A 13,036-nucleotide genomic window follows, 5' to 3' on the forward strand; every position below is an offset into this window, starting at 1 on the left:
TTATCACATAGAATAGGAAATCTGTAGCCTATACTTATGATAATAATTGTGATATTTATTGTGTTATTGTGTAAAATGCATTTAACCCCCTCTCTGCTATTTTCGTGTAAAGCACAATTGGAGAGCCTGATTAGCAGTAAAAGTTATCAACTGCCTGCATATGTTATTCTACTCATCTGCATACCTTTCAGAATGGTAACCAGTCACTTTGCTCAAACTCTGTTTTCATTAACTTCTAAGAGTCAGTTGTTTTCTTTAAATCTTAGTTTTATTTTGTGATTTAGTTAATTTATGTCCAAAAGTCTCAGTATTTGGAAAGTTAAGAAAGTGAAAAATACGTACATTCAAGAAAGTCATTCTTACTTGAATGCTGATGTTTGTAATAAAATTGGAACTTCCTGTTCAGGGTCCTCATTTTCAAACTCCCTTCTTTTCCCTACCTTGATGGGTTTTATCATTTTGGAGTGTAGTATGCTCAGCAGAAATACAAATACCTGTTTATCCAGAATGGTTTTATTAGCTCTGTTTTCATGAACTCCTTTCAGATAGTTTAGACATGTAAAGTGAGCATTGCTCAGTTCAGCATAGGTGGGTTTTTTAATTTGTATAGTATTGTAACATGCATTTTTTTATGGTCTACATGGAATTATTTGTTGGAATGCAGTTTTGCTCTGTCTTCATTTGTGCCCTCTCCTCCTCCTTTTTAACTAGAAGTACATATTTCATGTATTAAATACTGGCTTATTTAGCCTCTATTCCTGGTTTCAGACTTGGTTTGCCCTTTCCCCACTGCCTCTCTTTTGTATTGGGCTTGGATAGAAATTAAAAGTCTTATTTTGGGAGCTTCACCTACAGTTTCTTGCCTCAAGTCTTCATCAAAGTTTGCTCTTTAATTGATTTCTTAAGGTAATGCTATGCTTCCTTCAAGCAGTTGACATTGAAGTGGATGCCTGGATCTTTAATAATATGAAATGAAGTTTTGACAATTCACTTCTTGCTAGTAGATTGACATGCCAGTGTTGACACTGATGATCTGCATGGAATTCTACCCGCATTTGACTTCTGAGAAAACAGAGTTAAATTAAGACATTCCTTAGTATTTGTATGCCTAAATTTAATAGTATCATCCTATTTGGATAATAAACAGCTGACATTGAGAACGCTAGATGTACAGAGGATGTGAACTCTCAAGCTGCCTCTCACCCTACCTACTTGTTAGACTGTCTTAACCCATGATGGGAACCTGATAATGAAAAGTAACTTTCAGTCAGTTTTGGGAACTCTGACATCTAAATGCAGGAATCTAGAAAAGCAACTTCGCCACCCCTCCTGCTTTCTAGGAAATATGCTACTGCAATAATAACTCTTTTAAGAACGTCTGCTTAGTATCAGCACTGACATCGAAATTATTTTACAGATCTGCCCTCTCTCCTGTCACAAAAACCTTGCTTTGTAGCTTTGCTTACTCCACTTCCGCACCCAATAAAGTTTTCATAATTTAACAGCTCCCAATTTCTGAAATATTTTAAATGTGAATATTGTTGTATGTGCATCACCCTTTTCATGCAAGTTAAAAGCCTTACCTCTTTCTAGAGTTGAAGATGTTTGATTTTGCATTCTTTTAGTAAAAAGAAGTCCTGACAATTTTTTTATATAGAGATTATGTCAATCCATACCAGCCTGGCAGAAGTCCTTTCATGACCCCATTGGAATATAAATTGTATTTTTTTCCTTCAAAGTATTTCTGCACAGATACATTGCTGATAAAGACACTTCACTGACTTTCTGAAAAAGTGCATCAACGCATTCTGAATTACTTAGCTGTATATAACCTGGAACACTAAATAAAAAGTGTAGTTGGCATTTCCAGTTTCATACTAATAACCTTCAATATTCATACTAATAACCCTCAATAGGCATATTATTATTTAGGAATGATAACAAAAAATAAAATAGAAGGAAAATATATTTAAATGTGAGTAGTTGCTGCTGTCCTCTAAATATAGTCCTTATTCTTGGGCATTGTACGGGATCTACAATGTTTTCATTAGTTATTAATTTTACTTGCTTTGCTAGTTTCATTCTAAAGACAGAAATATCACTGGGTCATGGTAAGTCTAAGTACAACTCTCTTCTATTTCAAATGACATATATAACAGGTATGAGAAAATATGTGTAGTCTCTCTTTTGTAAAAATGATTTTTCTCTATCATCTTTCCCCCTTTAAAGAACCTTGATACTAAAGCTAAATTGTGGTTCCTTTCTTGAAGCAGATGATTAAACATTCTCACCATTACATAATACAATTTCCATTTTATTTTAAACATACTTTGCATGATATAAAAATATTGATCACAGTGAGCTTTAACAATTGTTACTGCTATAAACAGAAATGCTGCACAATGGTTTTAGTGGAAATAAATTATATAGTCATTATCTCTTTCAAAAAAAAATCACAAGAAGGAGAACCTAGGCTGTTTGGTCATTGGCAGAAAATAAGTCCTTATTGAGTTCTTTACAAAACACGAACCCCAGTTATTTTCTACATTTGCTTTCCACATCTTGAGAAAAGCAGAATGAGTCTGTCTGTGAAAGGCCCACAGGGTCTCTGGTGAACATTTAATTCCAAATATTAGCAAAGTTTCTGTTGTTCTTTTGTTCTAATGGAAAAATGGACACCAAAATAGCAAGTAGTGCTCTCTTCACTAATTCATAAGTGGTCTTTTCCAATATGTGGGTACACAGCGGCACACTTCTTCACTAAAATAAAATCCAGCATCACAGCGTTTCGTTCGGACTGTACATGGTGGTCTGTAACAACTAAAGAAATGAAAAAAAAGTGGTCGTTAAAACAGGATTACTTATATCGACGTGGAATAGAAATCTGTGTGCATGTAGACGGCCATTTCTTGACTGTTTATTTAATTTCTACAAACACATAACTTTTAATTTCTGTTTTGGCTCTTGCAACTACTTTTAATTGGACTGTTCTTCAAAAAACATGAAAGAATAACAGACGTTACTAAAAAGAAATTATTCTATTGCAACAGATACAAATATTTTTAATGTATTGCCTGATTGTAGTCATATTCTCCCCCTGAATAGGGTTTTTTTACATTTAATTTTTAAAATACAGTAATATTTTTCTGTACTAAAACTGGCTTGTTATGGCATTCTGTCAGATTGAGGTGGCAATCCAGAATCAGGTAATAATCATAACTACCATTGTCCTACCCAGGGCAAGTTTCTCAACCTTATTCACACTAATGCCATAGGCCTGAAAGAGATTTGCCTGCATATGTTACACTGTGACTCTGATCTTGAAAATGAGAACATACTTCCTTTCAAGTTGCAAACTCCTACAGGCATTCTCTGAGGCCAGTGGGAATGTTCATATTGCACCTATGTGCATTCTGAAGTAAGATCAGAGCCTGCACATTTAGGACATATCTTGAAGGAAAAAGAACATAAATAGTCCCAATTTGATTAAAATAAGTTTAATAAAGCACTAAAACACAAGTCACATCTACCTAAGCAGAAGAACTTTTCTTCACAGATTCCTTGACTGAAAAATAGAACTTACACAAAGATAAAATCTGTGGTTGTCCCTGAACTCTTCCTTTTCCTATTTTATTTTTCTATTAAAACAAGAACTCGACCTAAAATAACCTTACAATAACAATGCTAAATTCTTTCTGGTGTATAATGGAGACAAAGTACAAGTCTGTGTTTTTTTTTTCAGACACTGGCAATGAGTCAAAAGACAAAAGTATATGTTTGAATTTCAACACAGTTATACTTAAAACTTGCATTTACTGTGTGCCGGTTTGTGAAACACTGATATTATGATCTATTGCTATAATTCATACTTACTTCAATTCAGGGACACTGCGGTACACTATATTAAGGCAACGCCGCTATCCTCTGCCCTAACCAATTCTCGTTTCAGGCTTGTGGCTACTGCTGCAGGTAAGTGAATACGTTGAGTGCTTGTTTTGGATATTAAATTACTACTTTGCAATAATTTGTATGTGATATGAGCTCTGGATTACAGTTACATAAATTCACACCAACCAGGTCAACCAATGAACCTAGCTATGAGGAAAGCAATAAGGAATGAGGAAGGCTGCAAGCATGATATTGATTAACTAGTCATGTCTTGTTCAGTGTTTCCAATGTCATTAATCATAGACTGGTTCATCAGGGTGGTCTCTGTAATTAAGGGAGTAACATTATTTTGTGCCATTTAATACAGATTTTTGAGATCAGTGTAACAGTTCATGGGAATCTCACAAAGTCCTGCTGATCTTCTGTCCAATAAAGTTTGGGAAAAGTGGTAAAAAAAGCAAGAAAAATGTTTGCCAAAGGATCTAATTACTCCAAGCAAACAGGCTAACTATCAGTAGGTCTGTTCTGGGAAAAAAAAATCCTCCAGAGAGATGCAATGGATGAAATGCTGAACCTGTCTTCTTTGCCTGCCTCTTCCGTGAAAGTTAGACTATTTCCTAGTGACAGTAAAATGAAATAAGAGAAAGATAAGGGAGGAAAAAAAAAAAAAAGAACGAACGAAGCCAAACTCTTCCACTCACATATGACATGTTAAAAAAAAATGAAAAGCAGTCATGTAATCATTAAATACGAGGAGTTCACTTTGTTTAGGATTCATGCCTCCTCGTGAACTGTGCACTTGAGAGTGCTATAAAGCATCTCTCCCATGTGAGTTGGTGTCTAGCAGCAGTCAAGGTCAGGTTACTGCAGTCCTATCCTTATTTGGGACACTGAAACAGAGCAAGAAAGGCTCTCTTCTCCCCTAAAATACTTTGCAGCTGAGGTGCCTAGTTATCTGGCCCTGCCAAAACTGTCCAAAATAAATTTTGGAGGTGATAGCATAGGGTGAATAGCAGCAGAGTCATTGTAACTATATAAACGTGGTTTCCTTAGGAAACTCTGCTGAACAATAGACTAGGTCTTTCAAAAGATTTGGGCTGAATGTTTTTTATGGAGTGCTTTCATGTGAGAGATGTCCGTTTTGATGAGGACAATCTGAGTATCGTGTTGGGTAAGTCAGTGGCAACTTTATGGACAGAAATTGGGACTTTTTTTTGCTACACAATGTTCAGGTTTGTCATTTTACACAGTCTAAAAACTCCACAGATGAAACTGAAGTAGAAATTCTACTTTTAGGGGTGGTAACAGCACGATCACCACAAAAGCCAGCATGCTTTACAACGAGGGTTTTTTCCTTTCAAAACTCTTTATCGTATTCAACCACATCACCACAGAGAAAAGCTGGGCTCAACTCTTTCCTTTAAGTACTAAATACTTAAATGAACAGACATACCATCAGATATTCGCTATGGCATTTCTTAGCTTTTTTAATGTCTAGCTCTTCTGGTTGTGAAAGTTCTTTTAAAATACACATGGTTTATATGTGTAGTGCTGCTGGAATTGCACACTGGAGTAGTGCTACAGCTTTCTCACTTGCTAATTGTCTTGTAACCAGTTTGGCTGCTTTTCCTCCGCAAACACACAGTTGAAACAAAAGCTGAATGATAGAGTGGAATTTATTTCTTTTATTTCTAAAAACTCTTATATACCACTCAAACAAAGGAAAAGAGGTAATGCCAGTTATTTTAAATCTTTGAGCAACCTGGTCTAGTGGGAGATGTCTCTGCCCATGGCAGAGGGTTGGAACTAGGTGATCTTTAAGGTCCTGTCCAACACAAACCATGCTATGATTTTTCCATAATTTAGAAACTTCAATATAGGTGCTGTGACTTTTTCTTTATTCAAGATGAACTAGTGTATACATATGGCAATATATGCCAAATAATTACATGCTATAATAAAAAAATTATATAAGGTGTAACAAATCACCGCAGACATTTAAATATCCCAATTTGTTATTTTTCATTTCCAGTGCCTGAACATTGTTATTTGTTATTAATGTAATAGAATTAATTCCCATATATTAATAAATAAGTGTCTTTATTCTCCAAATGGCATTGTTTTGTTTTAGCAAAGCAAACTCTACAGGAAAACTTTACTCACAAAATATATGGGCCAGAAATGACATTGTTTGTTTTTCAGAACCTAAAGTCACTGAAATTTTTATATATAGACTGCTACCACTATGGGTGTAGCAGTCGTGGAAGGAAAAGCTTCTGTGATATATAAGGAAATTGCAGAGTTTTCTTCCCAAACAAATCCCATTTTAAATCATGAATGTGGGCAGGACTGTTTTATAGTTATATATGCCTAGTTTTTACAGAAAATCACCCAGAGCTGTAAGACTTTTTATGCACTCTTTAGTATCACTTGAATGAAGTGAAGGATATGTAAAAATTTAGGGACTGAAAATTAATTACGGTATCTCCAGAACTAAACCCTGAAATCTAATTAGGAGTACTTGCATTATTTGAATTGCGATATTCAGTTCTTGGGAAAAATAGGAGTGGGATTTTAAGTAGCATCAAAAAACAGAGAACTTGGACTTGCAGATCATTTTCATCAAAAAAACCCAAACCAGTCACATGAAGTAGTACTAGGAGTACAAGAAACTAAACATGATTTAACATGCTTATTCTGCCTAGCAGTTTCCTCTTAGGGATGATAAAATTCATACAAGATAAAACTAAATTGAGGAGGCTTATCGTTTACTAAAGACTACAAAGCAAGTCAACAAGACAGTAATGACATAACCCAAAATTTTACACCTTAAAAACAATGAAAGGCCTAAAGACTGAGTTTTTACCTGCATGTCTGCTGATGGAACCTTTTTCCTTTTAGGAAGCATTTATTGGGAGATTCTATACATTCACAGGTGCATTTTGCAGGATTTAGTGGCTGATGTTTCGGACAGGTCTTTTTACATACACACTGGCACCTATCTTCATCAAATTCCTTGTTGGGCCCGCAGGACGCAGGGAGAAGTTTGTTTTTGCACATGCACTGACATGATGACCTGTGTAATTCTTTGTGAGGTCCACAGCTTGAGGGTCGCACACCTCCTTTGCAGACACACTGACAGGTTTCTTCATCCAGCTCTTTGTTAGGTCCACAAATATGGAATCCTTCAGATGTGTCTAGAAATACAACAGGGAAGTTGCACCATTATCAGAATGTTGTGTCTACTCATTCACCTATTCGTAAATGAAGAAATGATAGCAAATTCATACCTTTTAAGATGTTTTTATAACAAGAATATGTTTAAAGACAGTCAACAACTAGTAATAATACCGATAAAGATTTAACTATTTACTTTTCATGTTCTCAATTTCTCTTTTAGGTAAATCAAAACACAGAACCACGTTCAATCCTTTAAGCAAAACTGCTTACCAGCATCTCCAAGGTGAGAAGAGAAACCAAAATCATGCTGTGCCAAACATCTGCAAACTTGATTATTCCAAATATGATTTTTTGGACAGGTCTTGTTTGCCACATGACACCTGTGGAATGAAATATACTGTTGATAAGAACTCAAAACCCAAGTGATTTTAGGTGCTGACTGCTTTTGTCTCCCTCCATTACAAAAACACTTCTAAGAGCTTCGGCTCATTCATAATCTTATGCTTAACTCCTATCAAATCTGTTACTAATTTAGGTTCTCTCCACTACAGGAATCTTCAACCATCTGTTGAAGATACCTTCTCACATTTCAAGTTTTTGCTCTAACTTCAAGAAGCGGATATTTGCACTTTCCTAATGTAGTTCGGAAACATATCTAATGCTTGAATGTAAGACTTATATACAAAATAGGCCATTGTAAAAATATTTACATATCAAGCACCGCATAGGTGCTAACAGGCATGATTTTTCTATGTTGTTTCACAGAATCACAGATGTTGTTTCTTGAAGTACAAAAGCATTTCCACACATATAAAAGTCAAAAGACAGCTGGTAATAGTTTCTGAACGAGCGATGTAGATAAAACTTTACTTTTGAAAATAAAATCAGCTTATTTGATTCTTTCCCCCTTTATGTGAAAGTCATATGCCATTAACTGACTGTTCCTCAACAGCCCTCAAATCCTGGATAAATTCATTGAATCTAAAGCTACAGACTTCAGCAAAGCCTCTTAACTTTAGAAGTGAAGTGCTCTTTACCTGCTAGAGTTTTGCAGCCAAGCTAGTGGTACCAAACAAAGTTAAAAAACCCAACATCAGCTATTGCCTTTTTAAAGAATGACTGCACTTGGCTAGTAGGCGCATCACAGGTATTTTTGTGTATTATCTCATCTCCCTTGCTTGCAATTTCTTTCTTACCACAGGTAACATTACAGCTTTGAACAAGCCATGCCCAAGCTCATGCATCCAGGCTGCATCATTTATCCATTGTTTCTGCGATATTTCTAAAATACTCATCTGTTAAGGCAGCACATACATTACACGTTTTAAACACTTCTCATTCCCCTGAGCACCATTACTCATGCATTCAAAAATGCAGGTGCTGGGATACTCTTCCGTGATCATCAGTCAAGTATACCACTCCACTACATTAAACAACTCTTTGCTAGTAAAGATTGCTGTCATTTAACATCACCCTGCATCACCTCATGTTTTATCAAGCTGGTGTTTCCTTATTTCATTCTGCTAATGATCTCACTCCCTCACTTGGCATGTAGGTCCCTTTGCCTGCTTGCTGATTCTGCTTCAGAAATAAATAGTATGGGTAGTTTACAGATATATTACTGTATTGTATTTTAAAAAAAAAACCCAACAAACAACTCACACCTGGAGCCGCCTGGCTCTAGCTGAGAATGTTTAAAAGTAACTACAGAAGGGTGTCAGTGAGACAGTATGAAGAAAACACCAAGTGCACATGAACCCATGAGAAGGCAATGTTAACACAAACCCCAAGGTACCAAAAGTTGAAGATAAGCATTAGGGTTGGAGACTCCCAGTAAAAAGAACTGGAGCTGCTTCTAGTTCTGCTCTAGACACTAGTCCAGAAAATTACCAGGACACACGGCTAAAATTTTAAAATTACTTATTATGACACTTCAGGTAAGCTCAGGAACGCTAGAAAAAAAATCAAGAGGTAAACCACTTTGCAGAAAATGTCACTTTCCAATTAACAACTCTACTAAAAAAATAATTAAAAAAAATAAGCACACTAACTTGTTACAGTCTCAGGACAGATAATACACAAGAGGAAAACATTTAACATGTACAATATACATCCAAAACCACATCTAAACCAGGCTTATCAGTTCCGTAAGTGCCTACTGTAAACCACGGGGGAAAAAAGGTCATCATAGAAACTTGATCCTAATTATGTATATTGAAGTCCCCTCTGCTCCTCTCCCCAAATCACTAAGCTTCTAAAATAGAGTGACAACTTTCTACCTCAGTTGCATGTCTTCATGACATTCTACATAAACAGAGAAGAGTATGAACTAAAAGACCATTAATCCAGGAGATATTCTGAAACACTGGTTAACATGAACTGACATGTCTCAGCTCCACAAGTATGCAGAGGTACCCAGTACCTTTTATAAGGAAAGAAAGGAAAACATTGGGAGAACAGGAAAAGACCTAAACCTTAATTTGCAGGATAAAGTTTTGTCAGAAATATATTTTACATAAAATAAAAAAAATCAACTATTTGCATTCTATCTTACATGTCTTCTCTCTCTCTCTCTCTCTAACATGTGCATTGTGGCATAATTGAATTCTTATTAGAACCCAAGTGTTACCACCCTAAAACCAGAATTTATACACTGGTTAGTTCTTTCAGTAATACATAAGAAAGTCATTACTATATTTCTGTTACAATGAGCATGTACATACATGCACATACATAGATGTCACTGTGACAAGAAAGTACATTTCCAAGTTTCCACTTTACAACAGTTTTACTAGCATTCAAATCTATAAATAAAAGTATTAAGGAAAAAGAAGAAGCTGAAAAGATATTAAGAACTTCAGTATAAATTAAAAAAACCCAGTAGGATTCTGAAAAACATCCAGGCACCCACCAGGAACATGCAGATATCTTTATTTTCCTGCCTTGAATCTCTAAGCACTGAGCTTAGTTGGTTGTGTGTTTTTTATTGGTTTGTTTTGTGATTTTTTGTTTTGTAGGGGTTTTTTTCCCGTTCTATTGTAAAAAGTCATTGATTTTAAAATTAAAGACAGTACTTAACAGTAGAGAAGACCTGCACATATGCATATATTATAATCTAGTACTGCCCTTTCTTACCTTTGTTGAAGCATGAATTGCTTACTGGCAGGACCATCCAGCTTCCTGTAAGCACTGGTTAAAGTCTTGTACCTGTAACACTTTCCTCTAACTACGGCTCGTCGTTCCCTTGCTAGAAAAAACTCTTGCGCTTAATCTGCTCTTAATCTGGAAGCACTGAGAAGCTGCCAATAGTCAGCATAATTTGGCTTTATTAGTGACTCTTGGGGGTTGACTTTTTTCATAATCTGTTAATTATGCAATTAATTAAACTGTCAACAGATTTATTTTCTACCATTTTTCTAATCCACTGGTTATGATCCACATTTTGATGGACAAATTCAACAATTTGAACTCAGAATATAATCTGTGTTTAGCTGGAACATGTCAGAAAACATCCAGACTTCAGCTCAATGAAAACATAGAGGAAATGGCCTAGTTTACATCTCTGGGCATTTTGCACTATTCTCATCTTATTAAAATTATCTATAATTCATTGCAGTTCAGGTTCTAGTCATTGGTTCTTCAGTCCGTTGTGTATTTTTGGCCTCCTAAATATTTATACATCATGAAATCATCACTCTTCAAGTGTTTAATAACACTTGCTTCAGTGCCAGATTTCTTCTGTGACTTTTCTCACTCAAAATCACCAAACAAATCAATATGCTAATTCTGTGGACTGCCAATTAACCCTCTATCTTCCCTTCCCACTCTGTTTTGTTTTCACCTCTGGCATATGAAGATGTCCCAAAAGATTCCCTAAAAGCAAGCCTTTTTTAAACCGTGTTTTAAATAGGAAAATACAGTTTGAGAGAGAAATGTTGTCTACTTCTTGATACTTCCTTTAAGCCTTAATTGCATTACTCTTTCTATGAAAAAAAACCCACAAACAACATTATTCTCTATTTTTAAATTATCTAGGCCAAATTTATCCATTGTTTAAAAAGGTAATATTACTTTAGTAACATTCTCTTCATGTAAAACAATATCAGTTCCCTCGCAAAACGCATTCTGCTACTACTAATGTGTAGTTCACCTGGTAAGTTCACCTATCTTAATTGTGTAAGCTTCCAGCAATAATTTAAACCTAATTTTATAACGTCAAAGGAAAGACAAGTTTCATACTTACTGTGTCTGCGTTGCTGGCAAGGAACGTCTTATGATAGAATGAACTTGTCTGTAAACATCCAACTTGGACATGCATCGGCAGGACGTGTGATTGGCAAAGCTCACAGTTACGGGTTTGGGGCCATGAGAAAGAGGCACTGTGATCTCAAACAACTATAAAAGGGAAAAGCAAAGTAGAGAACTTTTTTTATAGGTCAGTAACAGTACAACTGAAAATAATATAAAGGACATAACATAAAAAGCTATGAAGAATTTAAGTTTAGGTTTTTGCTCTCTACCATAATTCAGTGGCATATTCAATTATACTGCTAAATAATCATTATGTGTAAAATGAATACAATAGCTATGGCATAGGAATTAACATTTTTAGTATTAAACCCTGTTACATGCCTGTTTGCTTACTATAACATTTAAATTAACATTAAAAGAGGAAAATGTACAAAGAACTCATTCTTCTACCAGAAATGACTTCAAATTGGCAGCCTATTAAAAAAATCTAAAATATAACTTTTGGAAGGTGTTTCAAAAACTTGGAAAATGAGAGTAATTTTAAAAGGAGTAAGCTACAATCCAGTACATCAGTTGCACAATTACAAAAGCTTGTGTAAAACAGCAATATGTTGGACTTAGATCAAAACATTTTTGAATGAACAGGTTTTGAGCTGCAGCATTTTTGACTTTCCAGTATTTGTATCAATGCAAATTATATGGTCACCTTAACAGAATGCATCTTGAACTACTGTTATTTTTTTTCAAGGTATTAGGAAATATCTACTATTAATAAAATAATAATGTATATGCATTAATAAAATCATAACTTTACTGGGAAATGCAGTTGAACTCATGGAAGAGGACAACTTTGGCAATACCTTGTGGAAAAACTGAACATGTGATAACAGACATACATTGAGACTCATTTCACTGTTCAGTTCAGGACATCTACTTTATAAAATAAAGAAGGTTTCAGTGCAGGACTCAAATCTCAATAGTCTCCCGAAAAGTTAGTTAAGACAAATACTCTAGGTCAAAATCTTAAAAACTATTTTGGTAGTATTTTTAATAGCACAATAGTGCACTGTTGCCTTTATGCCAATTTTCCAAATATACTTAAGCATCTTTTTTTGCATCTTCTGGGGACTTTACTACCTTTACAAACATGGTCCTTCCAGTTTCAGTTGGTGAGAGTGTATAACAAGACTTTATTATTTAGCTGAGATCTATCTGCAGTGCTTTTTTCCTAATCATTAACTTTATAGTATAGCAGCATACAAATGTAATCAAAATCCTCGTTATATTAAATTGCTCAAAATACAGAGTACATCTTCAGGATGTCCTGAAACCAGTATCTTGCACTGAAGTTCACAAGTGAGCCTGAGTACTAACAAGCAGAGGGGTGCAGCAGTATGGGATGTATTCATCAAGTATCCACAAAGCAAAGGGGCATTTGTGCAGCCAACAATAATGCTTGTGCTATTGAAATACCTAAACTATACAACTTAAACCTACACTCTATAAAGCACCATCAACTCTGATAGATATTATCTACTTTACAAAACAAATTTTGACATCACTTATTGACTAGATCTTTAAGAAAGTTTAACATTGGGAGAGTCATCGTACAAGAGCTGAAATGGCAGAAGTACTACGCTTGGAATTTTACTCTTTTACGGAAGACTACAATGCTATTATTTTTGCTGCAAAAGTACCAAATCCCTTATATTAGTTT

The 13,036-nt window shown here is 35.1% G+C and overlaps 1 protein-coding gene across 1 annotated transcript in view; it reads right to left on the reverse strand.

Annotated features, from left to right (window-relative positions):
• Positions 1-2,284: 2,284 nt before the first annotated feature.
• Positions 2,285-13,036, reverse strand: part of VEGFC (vascular endothelial growth factor C) — a 76,345-nt gene continuing 65,593 nt past the window's right edge. The window contains exons 4-7 of the mRNA XM_009866382.1: positions 11,312-11,463; positions 7,339-7,448; positions 6,755-7,085; positions 2,285-2,820 (exon numbers count right to left, since the gene is read on the reverse strand). Coding sequence (XP_009864684.1) covers positions 2,706-2,820; positions 6,755-7,085; positions 7,339-7,448; positions 11,312-11,463 — 708 coding nt within the window. The 3' untranslated portion in view covers positions 2,285-2,705. The remainder of the gene's footprint in view (positions 2,821-6,754; positions 7,086-7,338; positions 7,449-11,311; positions 11,464-13,036) is intronic.

This window comes from Apaloderma vittatum, unplaced genomic scaffold, assembly GCF_000703405.1.
Source record: "Apaloderma vittatum isolate BGI_N311 unplaced genomic scaffold, ASM70340v1 scaffold11830, whole genome shotgun sequence".
Classification (NCBI taxonomy): Eukaryota; Metazoa; Chordata; class Aves; order Trogoniformes; family Trogonidae; genus Apaloderma; species Apaloderma vittatum.